Source organism: Drosophila willistoni (assembly GCF_018902025.1).
Source record: "Drosophila willistoni isolate 14030-0811.24 chromosome 2L unlocalized genomic scaffold, UCI_dwil_1.1 Seg196, whole genome shotgun sequence".
NCBI classification, from domain to species: Eukaryota; Metazoa; Arthropoda; class Insecta; order Diptera; family Drosophilidae; genus Drosophila; species Drosophila willistoni.
Genome location: NW_025814048.1, coordinates 8,896,430 through 8,917,174, shown reverse-complemented (window position 1 = coordinate 8,917,174; position 20,745 = coordinate 8,896,430). Strand labels below are relative to the sequence as shown.

General features: G+C 36.2%; 2 protein-coding genes across 5 annotated transcripts; both read right to left on the bottom strand.

Moving 5' to 3' along the window:
* Positions 1-1,450: 1,450 nt before the first annotated feature.
* On the bottom strand, positions 1,451-11,809 carry LOC6640397 (F-box/LRR-repeat protein 20). 3 transcript variants are annotated; one of them, XM_002062943.4, is made up of 9 exons: positions 11,180-11,809; positions 5,363-5,479; positions 5,211-5,294; positions 5,050-5,144; positions 4,744-4,921; positions 4,480-4,668; positions 4,115-4,408; positions 3,820-4,032; positions 1,451-1,881 (listed from the first exon to the last, which is right to left on the bottom strand). In XM_002062943.4, exons 1-9 carry the CDS (start codon positions 11,228-11,230, stop codon positions 1,774-1,776), a joined length of 1,329 nt encoding a protein of 442 aa, XP_002062979.3. In that variant the 5' UTR covers positions 11,231-11,809; the 3' UTR covers positions 1,451-1,773. The 3 variants fall into 3 exon arrangements, with proteins under 3 accessions (XP_002062979.3, XP_023037747.1, XP_046866218.1); XM_023181979.2 differs by lacking the exon at positions 11,180-11,809 and adding an exon at positions 9,348-9,503; XM_047010262.1 differs by lacking the exon at positions 11,180-11,809 and adding an exon at positions 5,805-6,542.
* Positions 11,810-12,669: 860 nt separating this feature from the next.
* On the bottom strand, positions 12,670-18,215 carry LOC6640404 (glycine-rich cell wall structural protein). Of its 2 annotated transcripts, XM_023182055.2 has the most exons (4): positions 18,029-18,212; positions 13,969-14,587; positions 13,462-13,905; positions 12,670-13,179 (listed from the first exon to the last, which is right to left on the bottom strand). In XM_023182055.2, the coding sequence occupies exons 1-4, from the start codon at positions 18,050-18,052 to the stop codon at positions 12,740-12,742; spliced, it is 1,527 nt and encodes a 508-aa protein (XP_023037823.1). In that variant the 5' UTR covers positions 18,053-18,212; the 3' UTR covers positions 12,670-12,739. The 2 variants fall into 2 exon arrangements, with proteins under 2 accessions (XP_023037823.1, XP_002062981.1); XM_002062945.4 differs by having other exon boundaries at positions 12,670-13,905; positions 18,029-18,215.
* Between the last annotated feature and the right edge of the window lie 2,530 nt (positions 18,216-20,745).

Below are 20,745 nucleotides of genomic sequence, written 5' to 3'. Positions count from 1 at the left end.
TATGTCCTTGACTGGTTGTTATGATACGAGATATATTTTCTGCATAGCAAAAAAGTGTTTAAACAAATGATTTTTCTAAATTAATATAATATTTTGGAATCCCTTAAAAATATAGAACACAATGGGATTTTTCTTTTCTGTTTCAAGTTTACTTAAATTATGATTGAAATAAATGTTTAATAAATGAAAGTTTTAAAAATGAAAGTGTCATATTAGCATTTTATTTACAAAAATTTCACACGTTTTTATTTAGTTTTTCTTTCAATTGCTTTCAATTTTTATTATAATTGAATTTTTTTTTGTTTTTGCACAAGAAACACAAATTTTTTTGTTTCTTTATTACATTTTTATCATGTTGTTGTTGTTCGTAAGTTCCTTTTGCTTTTATTTCGTTTAGCTTACATTTCTCGTTTTTATTTTTGTTTTTTAGCCATATCTGTATATAATGCTGATTTTATTTGAATATGTTTTAAGCTGGCATTAGGCTTGATTTCGGAAATGACATATAGGAGGGAGGAGGGGGAAAAAATAAACTATCCATATTAAAATTTCTTTTTGTTGTTTCATTTCTTATTTTTGTTTTTTGTTTTTTTGGTTGTGAACGCTCAGTGGTTCTATCGACATGTTTAGACTTGTTTAACTCTAATTGTTGTATTTCTCTTTTATATATTCTTTTTGCATATTTCTTCGTTTTTTTGTTTTGTTTCATGTGTATTGTTTTGTGTAAAATCTCAGTTACATGTACATAGATATATATATATATATAATTTTCTTTTCTTTTCTTCTGTTTTGCTCATTTGTTATCAACATTTAATACAGGTGTGTGTGGTGTGTGTGTGTTTGTGTGTGTGTGCCATTTAGAAACTAAAATTTTGTTAAAATTACCATCTAGTTACATTTATGTATATATATATTTGTTACATGAGAGAAGCTGCCAATAAAGAAACAAAAAAATTGTATATACCAAATGGTAAGCCACCTACATAAATATATATATGCAAACAGCATTGAGATATATATATGAATAAATTTCCTTGTGTTAGTAAGTTTACTTTGTTTCCATAAAAAAAAGGTCAACAAATTCCAATTAAATGACAAAACACACAATGGATACACAACAAAAAAAAAAATAGAATAGAAAGTGAAATTAAACTGACTAAATGACTAAAAGAAGTTCTAGTTAACATATAATAATAATTATAATTATTATGTAGTTATATTAAATAAAATAATCACAATGTTTTTATGTTGTTGTTTCTGATGTTGTTGTGTTTGTTGTTGTTGTTTCTTTGCAAGTGAGTTTTTAAAACTCACACACACAAAAAAAATACTAAATACTAAAACTAAAATTATAACTAGAGTTTTAGGCGTGTTTTTGCTTGCTGCTGCCCGTTTTCCACTCATGCAAATTTTCCAATGCATCTGCGAATTTTTATTTTTTTTTCCAATCTTTTATCTTATCAGTATTCTATCATCATTATAATTAGGTCGTATTATTTGTGGAGGGTCGTCAAATTTGTTGTTGTTGTAGTTGTCCAAGTAATTCTTGTTGTCGTCGTAGTAGTGGTTGTTGTTGTTGTTTCTGTTGTTGTTGTTGTTGCTGTTGTTATTGCCATAATCGGCTTGCAGTAGGATTAACAAATATATGCCAACCATCGTAATGAGAGTCAAGGTGATGACAACCATGGCAAACATTAGGATGCACACAGGCCACCAACATCAGTCTGTGGCAGTTTTTCGCATTATCTTACGTGCAAAGCCAATGGCCGTATCTCAAAGAATCTCACAGCATCGACAATACCGTGGTCGATTACCGGTGGTAACAGCGGGCGGTGTTACTGGTGCAAAATATGCATGCACCTTAATATTTGGTAAATGATTCTGCAAAAATAAAACAAACAATTTTTGATAAGCAATATAAATGAAGTAAATAAGTAAGTCGTCTAGCCAACTTAGGTTTACCATGCACCAGTAAAACAAATACAAATGATGGGCGATGAAAAGTATCCAATTTTTTTCGGATTTTTATAAAACATTTATCATTCGGCGTTACATTCAAAAACTCTAAATTTCGATTGGCCCCAAAACAAATAGTGGGGCTAAAATGAACATTTTTCATTTGAAGTTTATCTAAGATTACCTAGATCTACAACTTCTTCAAAGAATATACATGTCTAACTATAATATTAAAGATTTTGGAAAGACTGCGCCAAACCATTGACCAGATTTAGGAGGGGCTTTTTGTTCAAACGCACCCGTAGAAAAAACCTCAAAAGCTGACATGACAATAATTACGGGTCATCATCTAAATACAATGACCAACACATAACTGAAAAAAAATTTCTACATTCAATTTCTTGAGAGCCGAGAAAATCAAATTCAAAGTTTAAAAAATAAAACCCAATGACCACCACTGTTTATAAAATTTATAATAACATAGAGTGCCGGTGAAAAAAAAATAGCACCAAAACAAGCAGCTCACTTTGTTTTACAGTAAAACTTGACTATAAGAATTTTGGTTTGCAGTTTCTTTTCTCTTGCCTTACTGACAGTCTCTCTTATAACGTATGCATTTACGTATCTATCTTGCTCACCCAAGCATCTGAGCACACTAGCGCCTCCACCAGCCAACGGCCAAAACGTTTATATGCTTAAATTAACTATTTTTTGGTCCGATTTTGATGAAATTCGTTAATTTGCTTGATATTAATATAAAATTTAAGTGTACCAAATTTGATTGCACAAGGTAGCAATTTACGGGAGATAATCGAGTTTTTCTAAATTACGTGGGCGGAAAGGGGCGTGGCAAAATCTTTACACATACAAAATGTGCGCATTCACTAAGCAAACATACATACTAAATATGGTACCTCTAGCTAGAATAGTCTTTAAGAATGTCACTTTATTTGAAATAGCGGCGGCGGAAAGGGGCGTGGCAAAAATTTGAAATAAAATTGATCACTTTACATACTACACGAGTCTATATACCAAATTTGGTAGATCTAGCTTTTATAGTCTTTGAGATCTGCGTGCTTTAAACAGACGGACATGGCTAGATCAACTCGGCTGTTGATCGTGATCAAGAATATATATATTCGGGTCGAAAAAGCTTTCTTCTGCCTGCCGACTTTAATATACCATTTCACCCTATGGGGTGTATGGTATAAGAAACACTTAAAAATCCAAATATTCAGATTTCTATCAGCTTATGAATTATGGTAAAGTTTTTTATACTTTTATAGCACTCAAAATCATATCAATTAAGAGTGACCCCCATATCAGTAGCACTTACAATCATAATCTTACACATTTTGCGCCAATTAACTTTCAATAATTTTTTGAACATTTATCAACTGATTGAAAATAAAGTGTGTAGAAGTGTTTTAACGTGTTTGGCTTCTATATAAATTGGGAATTTGAGTTTGATTTCAGTCTGGTAGACAGGAAACTATACGGAATTTCCATAAAAACAACCAGAAATCCTATTCTTTGCTTTTGGAAATTAAATATTAAAGTTGACTACAAATTTCATATATTTGTTTTTTAAGTAACAAACTTTTACCTCACCCCCTAATACATTCTACCAACTACAACCAAAATAGAATCGTGCAATATTTAATTGGCAACAAAAAAAAAAACAGTTAGCTACTCCCACAAATCGAGGGCGGCAACAGAGAGAGAGAGAGAGTGAGAGGGAGATAAATCAATATATTTGGGGGCCCATGCGCCTAGTTTATGATTTCGCCCTGTTAATTTTCTGCCTTATCATGAACATTATATGAACGAGTGTTAGCTAGAGAGGGTTAGAATCAAGCTCACCTTCAGCTTACGTATGGCGGCACGTGATATTAACTGACAGTCAAATAATTCGATGCGCTGTAAATTGTGACATGAAACTAAATGCTCCAATGTGCGATCGGTTATCAGTGGACAATTATCCAGTTCGAGCACAGACAGGATTTCCGCTGCACAACTGCCAGTTGTTAGATGTCGTATACCATCATCAGTTATCAGTTCGCAATGTGATAAGGTCTTTAACGGGGCACAACAAACAAATATATGTAAATTTTTGATAGATAGATTAGATATTTCTTTTTTTTTTTTAGATAGATACCAATTTCTCTAAACTGGGACAGCCAGTGGCCAGATGGGCCAATGTTAGATCAGTTATCTGGCTGCATTCTTCTAAATCCATACGCTCTAGATATTTGCAATTGCGTCCCAGCGCTTGAAAGCCAATATCTGTGAAATTGCGACAACCGGATACTTCTAAAGTATTTAATAGCTGATTATGTTGCGAAAGAGCCATCAGCGAGAGATCAGTGAGATCCACACATTTCGAAACGCAAATCTTTTGCAATTTGGGACAATTTGAGGCCAATTGGCGTATTGATGAGTCGGTTATGGTCTGCAACGGAAAAAAACATAAACAAAATTAGTTCTAAATCAAAACAAAGTGCAAAGAATTTTTGTGTTTACCTCACAGCTGTGTAAATTTAGCACCATTAAATCGGGACAGTATTTGGCCAGGCACGTTATGGCATTGTCGTTAATCTGTTTACAACCTTTACTACTAAACTTGCGGAGTTTGATGCAACCGCGGGCCAATGCTTCGACACCATTCTCGGATATCAAATGACACCAGGACACATTGATTTCCAAAAGGTTCTGTATTCAAAATTTGAGACGAATCAGTGAAGATAAACATCAAAAAGAAATCTTATGTTATGTTATGTTGCTTACCGAACAACCATCCGATATATATTTTAAGCTATTATCTGTTATATTAGAGCATGACTCTAAATTAATGGCCGTTAATTTGGTGCAATATCTGCTAATGGATTGTGTTGATATATCTGTTATTTTTTTGCATTCCGATAGGTCCAAATGTTCGATATTGTGGCAGTGATTCGCTAGAGTTCTGCAAGCAAATAGAGAAAATATAGAAAGAAATGTAACTAAATGACCCCAACGTTATACTAAATAAATTTCCTAAGCAAAGACTTTAAAAAAGTTTAATAAAAATTTTGTTGACCCCGACGAGGTTACCTTATGGACTGATCTCCCACCGACTGACAACCACGCAGCGATAGTGATTTGAGAAAACCGCCACATCTTTGCGATATATTCTCAATCACTGGACCCTGAAAGTAAAAAAAAAAAAAACAATGAATAATCACAAAAATTATAGAAAATGTTAATAATTTTACCTCAATATCACGTTGAAAATCGAATAAATTGATTTTCTGCCAACTGGAACCGTCCAGGGCCAGAACATTCCAATATTTGCACACCTAACCACCACAACAGAGAAAATAAATTTACTATAAAGAAAGTTTTTACCACGGGGCGTATACGTTACCTGAGCACAACGACATAGCGAGACAACATCCAAATAGGAGAAAACACGCAATAGAACCTCCTTTGGCAGTTGTTTAATTAGCTCATCGTCCAATTCAGTTTGTCCTAGGAATGTTTGCTGTAAAATCGAAATCAAATAGGAATGAATATAACTATATATCAAAGTCATATATATATATATAGTATTGTAGATGTCTAATGTGTTTAATCAACTTAAATTAATAAAATAAAACTGAAACTTTTTCAAGAAAACGAAAACAAATCAATTAAAACGAGAACGAGAGAGTCGAGTAGAGAATTGAGAGAGAGGGGTTGGTTTTGACATGGGTGGGGTGGTTTGGGGGGTATGAGAGAAGAAGATGACCAAGAATGGAATTGAATGGTTATACTGAAGTAAGAAATTGGATTGGTTTGATTTGATCCGTCGATTTCATTTTTCTTACAGGTTCATTCAAATCCTGATGATCCTGATTTTGCTGATGGTGATCCTGATGATGATCCACTATGGTAGCGGTGGCATTTAATTCGGGCGTTATGGATGAGGAACTGTCACTGCTGGATGCCGTTGAGGCGGAGGATGAGGAGGCCAAGGTCGCCATTGTGGCTGCTGGAGGCGATGCAGAAGTAGTTGCAGGAGTAGGATGAGGAGGAGCTAGTATGGGGGTTGCACTACCAAATGTTGCTGTACGCCAAATACTATGACAAATGCCAGTGATTAGATTTGTGTGATTGTTGTTTTGGTTGTTGTTGCTGTTGCTGTTCAGTTGTTGTAAGCTCAGATTATGATTGTTGTTGTTGCTATTGCTGTTGTTATTGTTGTTGTGGTTGTTGTTGTTGGACTCGACACTGACACTGATGTTGCTGCTGCTGCCACTGGGCGGGCAGAGTAGCTCAATGCTGCCCGCTGTTGATGAAGATGAAGCTGTTGCTGCTGCTGCCACCGATAGACTGCTGCTGCCATTGACGACATCTTCTCCACCGCTTCCTCTGCTGACAGTGTTAGTGCTGCTGCCGCCGCTGCTGTTGCTGCTGCTGGTGGTGGCTGCGCTGCTAGCGTTACGCGCAAACATGCTTTTGAATTGGTTTTCTTTTGTCTTGTCTTATCAGAACGGCGCTGCGGGCAGCAAAACGTTGCGGCCACAATTAACTCTTTCACACTTTTTTTTCCTCTCACGCGCTCACTCTCGCTCTCTCTTTATTTTTTCTGGGATCCCTCTTTGGCACTCTCCCTCTCTCTCTCTGTCCGCCTCTGGAGCTTTTGGTTAGTCCGTGTGAATGCTCGATTAAAATATTCACAAATTGCGTCTTTTTTTTTTGTTGTATTTTTTTTTGATATGCTCTCGCTCTCACTCCTCATGCGTCTTACTCCTCGGTCAATTGCTCGCGTCACTTTTTTCTTGTTTTGTTATTATTTTCGTTTTATTTATTTTTAAACATTTGCAATATTTGTTTTCTTATTACACCAGGAACTGGGCCGATGCAACAATTGTGTGTGTTTTTTTTTTGTCTTTTGGCGATCGCACGTGAGAAATAGAACAACAAATTATTATTATGAGACATTTGATTATTAAGTGGCATCCAAGGGCATTGTGGGACATTACACTGACGGGGGTTCCGATCGTGCTCTAATTGAAATGCTACCACAGACCGACCAATTCAGTCAATGGCCTCGCGCCCTCGCACCCACTTCGTCCGCTCCTCATTCCACACCGAGTTTAAATAAAAAACCATCAAAGTCAATTTATAAAATAATAAACCGAATGACAATCGACAAAAATCATTTTAGGAAATACAATTTAAGCACAAAAAGTATACATAATTGAAAGATCGAACCATATCGACAGTGGAGCGACGCAGAAGTAGAATAAGACAAGCAATTTAAGCTATTCAAATTTAACAATTGAAATCGATCTAAAAAAGAGAAAAGCACTTGAAAAAATCCAACTATGTATAAACCTTCGGCCATCAATTTTCATGTTCCAAACTCTTTTTCTGTGTCACAATGAGATTTCAAAGAGATTTTGTGCAACGACGTAGTAAGATTCCGATTTATATTGATCATAACTTGTGTTTCATCTTTCCAATCTTATTGAAATTGAGGGATATGATGTTTCATCCTAAACAAAAATTCTTATTAGTAAATTTCATAAAGATACTCCAACTCCTTCGTCTATTTTTCATATGGCACTGAATGATATAGCGGTCCGATTCGGCCGATTTTGATATTTTATCTCACCCAGATTATAAATAGCTTAAAACCCAAGTTTCATCCTAATAGCTATGAAATTGACGGAGTAAAAAGCAAGGACGGACGGATAGTCATGACTATATCGACTCAGTCACTCATGCTGATCAAAAATTTATATACTTTCTCCTTCTGTCCTCTTCGAAAACATCTATCTAAAACATGTAGCCATCTGTTTAGCATTCCGAAAATCAATATTCTACTAGATTAGATATCGATTAACAAAAAAAAACAGAATTCTGGATTAGTTAAGTGATAATTCGTCACCTTATTTCATATGCCATTCGCCAATTATTGAAGTATGTTTCTATAATTTATTGCGTTTTGTGCATTTATTCATTTCCTTTGTTATAAAACGTTTGTGAAATGGAATTAAATTACATATATTAAAAAACAAATTGTCATTTGTCAATAAATGATTGTATTGAAGGTCTAGCAGCAATCAATGGCCAAGAATTCTTATGATATTCAGCTGCCATCTCCATATAAAGAAGGGGACAGACAGACAGAGAGAGAGAGAGACAATGACAATGGCAATGGCATACATATTTTCTCACAATTTCTTATATGGGATATGGCATTATTAAAATGGTAATGGGTACAAATTCATAAAGAATGGGGGTGAAAACCACACACAATCACAAAACACAAATTGTAGGAAAACAATTTGAGTCACTCCTTATGCCAAACTAAATAGTTTCAATTCAATTCAATTCACACTTTTCACAATACCCTCTCTTATGTTCATTGGAGAAGGCATTTTGGGCTTTGCCTTATTGACCTTTAGCATGTTGGTACTTCTTCTACAGAAAAAGTTTAAATTAACATCTAAAAACTTACATATCATCTCTAATTGTTTTATATTTAAGTTTAATAACAAAATTCTTATAAGTAAGCAAAATGTCTACCCATCAATTATGATTCAGACCCATTTGAGGGTACTAAAAGGTATAATATAGTTTTTTTGCCCCCTCCTGAGATTATCGCTGAGAGAAAACAGCTGATAGTGACAGCCTCCACAGCTGCTTAACTTCTCCCACGCTCTCGCTCTCTTTCTTTTGATTGGATAGTGTAGTTGCATAGCTGTAAATTGCAAGTGTAAAATGGAAAATGCATTTCCATTTTTCAAAACAAATTAAAAATTCACTTTGACTGGCTTTAAGTTTACTTTTTTTTTTTCATTCTTTCTCCCATAATGACCTCGAAATATCAAAGATGGTTATGTACATGCATGTTTGTTTGTACATAAATACTTACATATGTATGTATGGTCTATTTTATATAAGTCAGGGCTTTCATGTATCTCTGAGCTACATCGAAGGCCACAAGGTCATAGTTGGCAAAAAAAATATGAAGAAAAAACTGGGTCATCTGTCTCCCAATGTGTGCTCCTATTAGTATTGTTTTTTTTTTGTTGATAAGCAAAATAACAAAGTGTGTATATATACATTCACACACACACAGACACATACTTGTCCGTCCGTCTTACCCTCAACACTCCGTTAAAGAACAACAAAAACTTTGAGGGCTTGGAAAAATAAAAAAATAAGCAAAACAGCTGATGACACATAAACAACAATTTTCCAGTGATGGAAAGAAGCGAAAATAATGAAAACTTAAAACAGAATGTGCAACAAACACACAGATAAAGACCCACACACACACACACACACACACACACACACACACACACAGAGTACACATTATTTCTTTTATTGTTACCAATTGATGGAAAACATACCATTTGTTTATGTTTTTTTTTTTGATTTTCTTTTACTAATCGATTTGTTGTTTAATAAACTGAATTCGGTTGGCAAATGCAACAACTACACGCACGCACACACACACACAACCGAAATAAATGCAAGCGAGACGACATCGATAACAACGGAGTGCAGAATGAAAACTGATTCGCAGCAGCAGCAGCAAAAGCCAGAGAACCACCAACACCTACACATACACACACACACACGCACACATACACACAAAGAGACAACAGGAGAACAGCTGAAAAATGCATTGCCAAGTGAGCAAGAGCGAGTGGGAGTGAGCATTGGCAGCTGGTAAGCAACAGAGCAACAAAGATAGAGAGAGAGAGAGAGAGTAAATGAGAATGAGTGAGTGAGAGAGACAGGAACTCTCAGTGTGCGTGTGTGGGAGCGTTGGGGCGGTGCAATGCACTCGCAAAAAAAATAAGAATGGCAAGAAGAAGAAACCAATAAACCAACAAAAATAAACTTTAGACCAAAAAGTCTCAATGAGTATGAGAGCTTTGAAATGTGTGCGTGCTAGAATGCTAAATGCAGGGGGACAAAGAGAGAGGGAACAAAAACAACAGAGCAAATAACTCTAAATTAAACGAATTTGTCATACTCTTTTTACATAAGTATTTCAAATTGACTGCAATTGCTTAAGCTCTTGACTTTTAGGGTATTTTCAGCTTGCGGTGCATTCGAGTGAGAGGGAAATTTACGACTTTGAATGTTTATCTTATACCCTTCTCTTTCACATTTTCAGTTAGGCCTTGCAATTGTTAGCAATGACAATTTGCATTCTGTTGCATTGTCAGCTGTTTCAAACAGCTGATAATATTGATATGTTTTTGTTATTAAATTTACTAGGCAAACAAAATTTAACATACAAACCATTCAAAAGAGAAAAGGATAAATCTTTTTACTTACTTTGCCTCCTACTACAATTGACTCCTTTCAAAAAAAAAAAAAATAAGCAAAAGCAACAGCAGGTCATTAGCTGGGGGATGGACGCAGATAGGGGATGGGTTGAGGGTTTTCAACGAGTTTATTGCACTTTAGCTTAAGTCGTTGTTAAAAGACAAACATACAATTTTTCGAATCTGGGCGGAGGAGTGGTCAGATCTGACGAAGCGTTACTCAGGGTGTAGCGGGATGGTATGTCCTTGTCGGCGCCCTGTCAGACAAAGGAAACGACGCCAGCCATTTCGTTTGATGATGACGACGACGTCGACTTCAAAAACAAAGAATTTACTTTAAACAAAAAAAAAAAACAGCATGAAAAATAACGAATTGAAGTCGCAGCATAGCAAGGGTCATGGACGTAGACAGTATTTCTAGCAAAGGGAAGCAAAGTTTGTTGAATTTTGAATATATATTTTCATTACTGGCAAGTTGAGTTTTTGTGATACCCAAATATATCAGACATTACCCTAGCTGAAACATCGTAATTTATGTAAATTTAAATAAACCCCCCCTCGATGCATCCAAGTAAACAAAAGTTAATAGAAGACGACAAAGTCAGCAGGAGGTTGGGAAGAAATCTTGTTTTCCTGACTTGGAGCTGTCTGGAGGAGCAGCTCACATACACAAACGCGTCTGTGTATGCATGTATGTATGCATGTGTCTGTGAAAGCAAACAAAAGACCTAAAGCCAAAGAGCAACATTTACGAAATCATAAAAGGAAGCATTTTGATTGCTTTCAATTGGAGAACAAGAAAACTACATCAGCCAACTCTACCACTGCGAACCACTCTCACTTATTATAATTGTATATATGTATGTAGATATATGTACATATATATTTATCTTTGTACTTACATCAAATCGTTGATTATGGCGTCCCGAATTTGAGTTGGTTGAGTTGGTCATTTTATGCGTCTTAAAGTTTTAGCCCCCCCACCCCGGCCAATTGCTTCTTGCTGGTGTTGTTGTTGTTTGTGCTTTCCTTTTCACCAAGAAATAAACCAATATGATTCTTTGTTGGGGCTCCGGCCCCACACACACACACAAACATAGGCACACACGCACACACACAAACGCACAAATCACCCACTCGGTGTGAGTGTGTTTTTGTTAGTAGCAGCAAATTTTGCGTCGCTGTTCCTGGTCTGTTGTTGTTGTTGCTGTTGGATTTTCCTCTATACTTTGCTTGATTCTTTTTGTTTTGTTTGTTTTTTTTTTTCTTTCTTCCTAATGGCTCTCACAATTTTGACATCACACTCACAATCACAGTGTTACACACAGCGCTGCACTCAATGCAGTTGCAATAATTGTTATCGTTTCAGTTCTGGCATTATTGCAATTGAAAGAATTTCTTTTATTTTTCTGGTAAACATTTACTTAAGCTACTCGAAGTTTTAGTGTTGGGAAATTGGTGGTGGTAAACGGCAGAATTTTACTGTTGGCGGTGCCAGAAAGTCTCAATAAATACCCGCGGTTTTTAAAATATAATTTTTGTTTAAAATGATAATCAAAAATTGCTTTTAATAATTTTAATTTTTCTTTTTATTTGATACTAAATGCATACTATGTAAAATGTATTAGATTTTTGGAATGAAATTATTTCAATTTGAAAATATATGTGTATGCGTCTTTCTGGTATTTCTGTGTGACCTTATTGCCAAAAGTTTACCATTTGATTAGGGCGCCAACGAAATAGCTTTTGAATTTTGTCAATTGAAAAACTTTAGAACCGATGCTTACGATAAAATAAAAAGAATTGTTCACCGTTAAGTGTTTAATTGACAGGTGCAGCGGTTATAGAATGACAATTTCGCATTTAATTGCAAATGTAAGTAATGCAGACATCTTATTCTTCGCATGGTACTTAAGAGAACAGGACATAATTAATAATAGCAATTAATGCACAATTCAGTGGTAAACCATCCAAACAAAAAGGATATAAGGTAAACTATAACAATTTCTTTAAAATGGATCAAGAATCAAGTAAAAAGAATTTGATACCTTTTTCAAAGGTCTGGTAAGTCGACTATCAACAAAAGCAGAAGGTGATCGATCCTGAGATCATCTGCCTAAAACTCCCAGGCGACTCCTCCCAGATGGGAAAAGAAATTAACAATAAAACAAAATATAATATAATGTATATATTGTTACCTATGTATATATAATAAAAGTGACGAAAGAAGTTTGAATAATAAAAAAGATTAAAACTGTTTAATTCTGTAGATTTTCGATAATTTATTTTGCAGGATGCACACAGTTTTGTCATCGATTATGAAATGCATTGAGTGATAGGACTTTGAGCCTTGGGTATTGAGAAAACGAAGCTGACATAAATAATTAAAGTTACGAGTTACGATTATTTGTGGCAGAATGTGTTGCATTGAGGTTGAATTGAGCGGACTTATGTGAGACCGATTAATAGCTGTAGCCAGTCTCGGGATTAAACTCGCCATTGCCACGACCTTGGGGACCACCCGGCGGTGGGGGAATGTATTGAGAGCCAGTACCGCCGCCTCCCGGACCTCCACCGCGGCCAGCACCTCCTCCGAATCCTGATCCCGCGCCACCACCAAAACCAGAGCCGCCCCCCGGGGCACCTCCACGGCCGGGTCCACCACCTGTTCCACCACCATAACCGGCGCCGCCTCCAGGCGCTCCTCCACGGCCGGGTCCACCACCATAGCCGCCGCCCGGTGCGCCTCCTTGGCCGGAGCCTCCTCCGAAACCTGATCCACCACCACCTCCGAAGCCACCGCCGCCCCCTGGTGCTCCTCCACGGCCGGGTCCACCGCCTGCTCCTCCTCCTCCTGGCGCTCCTCCACGGCCCGGTCCACCGCCTGCTCCACCTCCATAACCAGCGCCGCCGCCTGATCCACCACCACCTCCGAAGCCACCGCCGCCTCCTGGGGCTCCTCCACGACCGGGTCCACCGCCTGCTCCTCCCCCTCCTGGCGCTCCTCCACGGCCCGGTCCACCGCCGGCTCCACCTCCATAACCAGCGCCGCCGCCTGATCCACCACCACCTCCGAAGCCACCGCCGCCTCCTGGGGCTCCTCCACGACCGGGTCCGCCACCTGCTCCACCTCCTCCTGGCGCTCCTCCACGGCCCGGTCCACCGCCTGCTCCACCTCCATAACCAGCTCCGCCTCCTGGAGCTCCTCCATGACCTGAGCCTCCTCCGAAACCTGATCCACCACCACCTCCGAAGCCACCGCCGCCACCTGGTGCTCCTCCACGTCCAGGTCCACCGCCTGCTCCACCTGCTCCTGGCGCTCCTCCACGGCCTGGTGCACCACCTGGTCCACCTCCATACCCGCCGCCCGGTGCGCCTCCTTGGCCGGAACCTCCTCCGAAACCTGATCCACCACCACCTCCGTAGCCACCGCCGCCTCCTGGGGCTCCTCCACGACCGGGTCCACCAGCTCCTCCACCCCCATAGCCAGCGCCGCCTCCAGGTGCTCCCCCACGGCCTGGTCCACCGCCTGCTCCACCTCCATAACCAGCGCCGCCACCTGGAGCTCCTCCACGGCCGCCGCCGCCTCCGAAACCTGATCCAGCGCCACCTCCATATCCAGAACCCCCTAGACGAGAAAAGTTTGGTAAAAACAAATTCAAATTGATGGTACAGCTATAATTCCACTTACCTCCAGAGCCAGGACCTCCACTATAACCGCCACCAGGCAATATTTGAATACCTTGGGCAGCTAATGACTTGGCGATTTCATCTGGAATGGGCGGGGGAGTTGGCAAGGCAGCTCCAGAAGGGACGAAACCATTTTCATCAGCCGTATACGAAATCTCGACCAGCTCTCCCTCAGGATTTGTATACGAATATGAACCCATTACCGAAGGAATTTCACTCTCTGATCCCTTATTCTTAATGGTGCCCTCTTCCTGGGCTTTGATGCCATTGCCCGTCTCATAGCTGAAGCGATAATTGCCGTCACCATCGTTTTCATTCACAAACGACAAAATGGGAATAACCGGGCCAGACTGAGCTGGGGCTGGGGCCGGTCCCGAGGGCCCTCCACGCGGTGGAGCTGGTCCAATTGGCCTACCTGGCCCACCAGCGCCAGGGAAACCACCCAAGCCATTGTTGATTCCACCTAAACCATTATTCCCACCGCCTCCCGGTCCCTGGAGCCCCGCACCAGGGCTTCCACCCGCACTAGCAGCACTTGCTGGCGGTGGTAGATACTGTCTATTATCCAATTTAGCTGCATCTGTACCCCAAAGCAATAGCATCAGCGTCATCAGCAGAGACTAGATTGGAAAACGAGAAGAAGAAGAAGAGGATTACTTAAGGTGACATTACAAATTTATTTACATAAAAAGTTCACTATAATTTGCCAATTCTTATCGCGATTCACGAACATGTAAGTGTAACCTATTTGGATGAAAGGGCAAGGTGCGACTTAGTCAAGCCAAATTAGTTAGATCAAGTGTGGATAAAACATTCGAAATTTCAATGGAATTTAACTGAAATTCTAAATGGACCTACATCAAAATTTATTTCATTTCGTCTCCTTCAAACTTATCATAATTTCAATGATGTTCAAAATTTGTTTTCTTAATTAAATTATATTCGAAAACCAGAAAGAGAACTTAATATGATGTTATCGCCTGAACAAGTTTAAGTTTAAGTTTATGCTAATGAACTATTTATTGATATAAACATCGATGACGTAGATAGATAAAGCCTAAAAGTCGCAAATGATCGGAGACTCTATCTTTTTTTTTCTTCTTTTGCGCGATGCCATGACCCAAGTCCATTCCTTTTTTGTGTTTTTATGAATGAATTACTTACTCATCATCTGCAACCAAAGATCTATGTACAGACGTAGTAAAATCTTTATGTCTATCTTTACAATAGGCTCACGTTTTCTCATTGTTAGTAGCCCATTAAGACAATCAACGTCATCATCATCATCATCATCTTTGGTTGAAGCCTTTAGCGAACTCTGATATTTATAGACTGTGACTTCTCATTCGACAGCAGAAGATGCCACTTGCATTCGTGTGAATGAACAATCGAGGCGTTTGTTTTTGAGGAAGGTTAAGTAAATGGATAAAGCCTTAGAAGTCAGTAGTTGGATATTAACTCAACCCACCGATTGCTACCGAGTGTCAAGTTGAAGTTTAAATCTATTACCCATAGATATCCATTGCTAGAAATTTATTGGCAACTTTAGTTCAATGAAATTTTTTGTGACATTTAACTAAAACATTCACTAAAATTTAGTAACTACATCATCGTCATCTCAACACATGTGCCGCAAATTTAAACCAAAAAGAGTCTGAGACTGAGACTGAGACTAAAAATGGCTGAGAGACTCTAAAAAAAAACTCGTCTAGATCGTGACTGTAAATATCGACTTTTGACTCTTGGAAAATTTATTTCGCAAAACAAAACATGAAAAATGGCTATTCGAAACAAAATGAAAAAGCCACCCAACTAATTGATGTAATTTCAAATGGTCTGCCAATTGCCATCCACTCCAATATCATCTTCATGGACTTCTTTTGAGGCGGAGGCGTTCACGACGAGATTCTTCTTGGGCAACTTTGCGTGCCAAAGTTGTTGATCTGAGATGATTTTTCATTATTAATATTTCTTTATGATTGTTGTTGCTTCAAGTTTTATTTCAAATGGATTCTTAATTTATTCGCGGGATTTTTTTCAGCTGTTGTTTTGTATTTTTTTTTTTTTTTGTTTGCGGAAATTACGATTGCAATTAAGATATGTTAAATAAGTATAATGATGAAATAGAAAAATAAATTATATACTGTATAGTTATAACTGTGGGAAGATTCTTAGTTGATTTTGTAAAGAATTATATATGGATAACTTTAGATGTAATTTTTTTGTCATTTTAATGCAAAAATGTCTAAAGCGAAGTAACGGATATTTTATAAATTTTTATACCATTTTTCAAACTGTATTCCAATCACAATAATAACAATTTTTTGGTTGAGCTTAAATCGAGTTTATCCTCATTTATTTTACAACATTATTTCAATTGAATGTTTGGTTAACCAAGATGGGTCATATTATTATTATTATTATTGGGGATATTTATCCAAAGGACCTAAGTATATTCAAAACCAAACAAATTGAAAAACGACTTAATCGGGCCTGTACTCATTTCCGATTCCAAATGATTTTCTCGAAATCGACGTTTTCTCACTTTCCATTCGAAGCCAAATTACTCGGTTTCTAATCTTTTAGGCAGCTTTCAAACGTTTGTTTTATGGTTGGCAATAAACGACCAATTAATTCGATTTTAAATTTATATTCAAAATTGCTTTCGGTTAGTAACTATGAGAGTTTTAAAATTATTTACAAATTTAGCCTCTGTTATTTTTGAAATTATTGACACACAAATACAAATTTATCCTTAAGGTATAATGAACTATCAGTAGACACAACTAAAATGTTTTGAACTAAAGTCCTTTTCTCATAACAGTAGCATTCAACATTTTAGCATTTTGGAGCAAAATGTGGCATTTTTTTGTATATGGAGCTAAAGGTGAGCTCACTTCTATTAAAAAGCTAGATAATTTTAGCGGATTTCTTATCGTTATCGAAACTATACATATGTCCTACATCGTTATGGTTATGATGTAATTTACAAGGTACCGAATTTTAAAGCGATTGACATTTTACTCGAAAAGTTAAAAAACGGTGTGAAACAGCTGTCAGTTTGAAAACGACTCAAAACAAGAATATGCCTGGATATTCAAAGATAGTTTAAAAACTTTCAAATTTTAACACTAAAATCAAAATATTCTTAATTAGCTTTTGTTAGAATTTAATTATGCCAAAATCGAGTCAGCGTAACAAATTCAAAACATTAATATCAAGACTCAACAGACAGAATAATTCTGATAATCGACAGACTCGGAATGGAATCTAGGCAGTCAGGTCAACCCCGAAATTTTAATATTTTACTTTTTCTCATTTTTTACTTTGTTTGACTATCTTTGGGCCTAATTTGGTTACTTTCAAAGTGTTTAAGCAATTTTAATAAATCGTCAAGCTAACAAAATGGCACCTTCGAAATTTACTACATTTTTTAAGCCGAAAATTGAAATTTTTTGTTCGGGAAATATTAGAATCCATGATTGATTGTGTGGTGGTGTGGTAAACTTGATTTTACATCATAAATTATTGAAAATTTTGTTTGTTAAAATTTTAAGACAATTATGTTTCCTACTCCTTTAATCTTTGCAACTTGTTACTAAGTTAACAAAAAAAAAAACAAAAAAACAAAAAAAAGAACTTTAAGGTCCGAAAAATCTTTTAACAAAAGTTTAAATTATCTAAGGTGAAACCTAAGTTCAAGAAATTCGTCAAGAAATTGAAAACTTTTAAAACAAAGAAACAAAAAAAAAAATATTTAAAAAAAAAGAACTAATGAGTTTTTAAATCAAAGCAAAGAATTTAAAATCATAGACCTTTGCCTAGATTTATCACATATTTTGGTTATAAACTTTAATCATTTTTGTTTAATCATTAATATAGAAGATCACTTTAATGATCAAATCAAAATTTGAACAATGTAAAACTAATTTTTAGCCACAGTATCAGAATCAGAAAGGATTCTTCAATTAACACTTTAGTTGTCTTCTCTTTTTGTTGTAAACATAAACTATATCCATAAATATATCCACTTTGTTGTACACCCTTTGTTTTTGACTTACCACTTTATAGGTAATCTCTGCCATAATTCCAATGATAATCCAACTAATATCCCAAAATCACTTGATGATCCTTGTAAACTGCAAACACTTGAATGTCAAAATTTAAAAATCCATGTGAATCCTTTTTTTTAGATATATTTTCGTTCCTATTCGAATCTTCTTTCACTTATTGTCGCGGATGTTGTGTGGCATTGTTTGGCAAAGTTCTCCAGCTTTTATACCCAAATGCAAACTGCAATCGAATGGAATGGAACTCTGCTGCAATGAGCGAAGCAGCGTCAGCAGAGGTTATTGCTGAGATTTTGATACTTTATGGCATTTTATTGCAATCGTGTGTAGCTGCAGCGGCATCGTCGGCGGCAACAGCAGCAACAACAGCAGCAGCAGCAGCTGGGTTCATTACAATTGCAAGCCAAAAGGGAGACAACAACACTCCATGCCAATAGACAATTGTTGGTATTGTTTCATGGCTTTGGTTTACTCAATAAGCCATGTTAAACAGGCTCTCCCTATACTGGCCTGGCCTCCCATCGTCATCATCATCATCATCGCCATCTCATGAGATGTTGTGCTCGTAAATTGAAATCCAATCGAAACTCTCAACGCTTGAGCGCATCATCAGCATCATCGTTAACATTAGCAAAACAGTTGCAATTGCAACTTTGGGAAAGAATTTTTAATGTATTAGAATTAACACATCAAATGAACACATAAAGACAAATGTGAAGCGGATATATGTGTGTGTATGTAGGTGAAATCTCTTTTTGACCTTTTTCTATTGGCCCACACCCAATTCACAATAACAATTTGGCAATTGGCATAAATCTTACTTACCTAATATCGACATTCGAATAGCCGTTGGGCTAAACAAGTTACTCCATTCGGATGGGTAACTAAAAGGGCAGTTGCTTTTCATTTTCCACACCACCACCAAGAAGAAGAAGAAGAAGAAGGAAAAATATATGCCAAGTTTAAATGATTCAAAAAATAATAATGACCATTGAATCCAAGGCTATAGCAAAGTTTTTAATACGCTTAAAGTTATAAAAAAAAAACAAAACAATTTTCTGTTTAAAATTGAAATTAGGCATTACGTTCTTAAATACTAAATTTAAAGCTATGAAATCATCAGAGATAAAAAATAAAAAAAATATATATAAAATTTTTGTAATTAATACGGCACCAATTCTTCTTAATTTGCTTATCAAATTGCAAATTTTTAGCTTAACTTGTAAAAATTTAAACAAGGTCTAAAGTTTAACCATGTCTAAAACAATTTCTGGTATAGTTAGTATAAGTTGTTAGTTAGTGACGTTCTAGCTAATAACTTTAATCGGGGAAATTGGTAATTTTGGGAGAAAAATCGTCCTTGGATATTGACATTTGACCAGTTTCTTGGTAAAAATTTTTGTTTAAGGTGCTCAGAGAAATTTTCCTCATTTTCCATTTCTAAGTGTAGTATCCACCAATGGAAAAACCAAATGAACTTTTTATGATCCTCTCTTTGATATATCTATAGAACGAAATTCTAAAGGATTTCTAGTTAGTTACAGAAATCGTAAAAGTTTTTCTTGAAAAGGAGTTTGTATTAGAATGTTTTTTCAATTCTTTAAAAATTTAATGTACAAATGTACTTAAAATCTACAACTATTAAAACTTTAAAAAAACGATATCAAATATTTTAATAATTTATATAGAATTTCTATTTGCTTTATTAGTTCTAAAACATCTGCAACTAGCTAATTTTATTTTCAAACCGATTTGGAAATGCAAAAAGCAAGTTAAGGGGATTAATTTATTTGGTAAGGAAATAAGAACATGTAAATTTATTTAAAAATTTTGTAGAAATATCTGCCTTAGGTGAAATAGTCGATTTCCTGGCATAAACAAATAATAATTTTGTTCTATTTCGCATTTATTTTTAAAATTTTTCACATTTTCAAACTTTGGAGGGAATACAAGTCAGTTAAGCTTAAAATAAACAAACAAATAATCGGTGGGTCATTTCTTTTTCAACTTATATTTATTAGTGTTAATTAATGGTCTTAAACAAATAGTAAGACAGCTTAAAAGTATGAAAACGACTCAAAAATTAACGCTTTTTTTAGCGGTATGATAGAACCCTGTCCAATTCGTAATCAAATTTCCTAATCCTAATTAAAATTACCTTTTAGTCTTATCAATGCGAGGTGAAAATTTCATTATTTTATCTATCAAACTATAGTTAATGCCAGGAAATCTTTTTTCTTTATATTGAAGTGGGGGTAACTTTGCTCCCTAAAGTATGCTAAAGAGTAGAAAGGTATTAATATTTCACAAATTTCTAACTTTTCGTATATGTTATAAGTTACAACATGTTACTCAAAAAAATGTCTCTACTCAATTTATGCTGAATGTTATGACTGTTTTTGTAAAAATTCAAAATTTCTTTATAAATAAATGCCTAGACTGTTTATAGCATACTTTAAGGAGTAATACTCCATGCCCATACTCCATGCCCATCTTTTATAGGTGAAGTTGAAAATTTTAATGTGTTTTAATAGTTAGAAATCAATCAAGAAATCAACAGACCTCATTACTTTTGAAAGAGTATTATACCTAAATATAAAATACACACACACATATATACACACTCACACACACACATAAACACACTGCAAAACAAAGGAGAATGTACCAATTGACATTTACAAAGACTTTTTAGCAGGTTGTCAAAC

Bases quoted from the DNA above. Each gene is read 5' to 3' on its own strand.
- LOC6640397 (XM_047010262.1), bottom strand. From the start codon at position 6,431: ATGTTTGCGCGTAACGCTAGCAGCGCAGCCACCACCAGCAGCAGCAAC. The intron at 5,480-5,804 runs GTAAGAAAAATG...TCGATTTTACAG, and splicing joins ATCAGGATTTGAATGAACCT to CAAACATTCCTAGGACAAAC. The intron at 5,295-5,362 runs GTAACGTATACG...TGTGGTGGTTAG, and splicing joins CGCTATGTCGTTGTGCTCAG to GTGTGCAAATATTGGAATGT.
- LOC6640404 (XM_002062945.4), bottom strand. From the start codon at position 18,052: ATGGCAGAGATTACCTATAAAGTG. The intron at 14,588-18,028 runs GTAAGTCAAAAA...TTTCCAATCTAG, and splicing joins CAGAGATTACCTATAAAGTG to TCTCTGCTGATGACGCTGAT. The intron at 13,906-13,968 runs GTAAGTGGAATT...TTTCTCGTCTAG, and splicing joins TGGAGGTCCTGGCTCTGGAG to GGGGTTCTGGATATGGAGGT.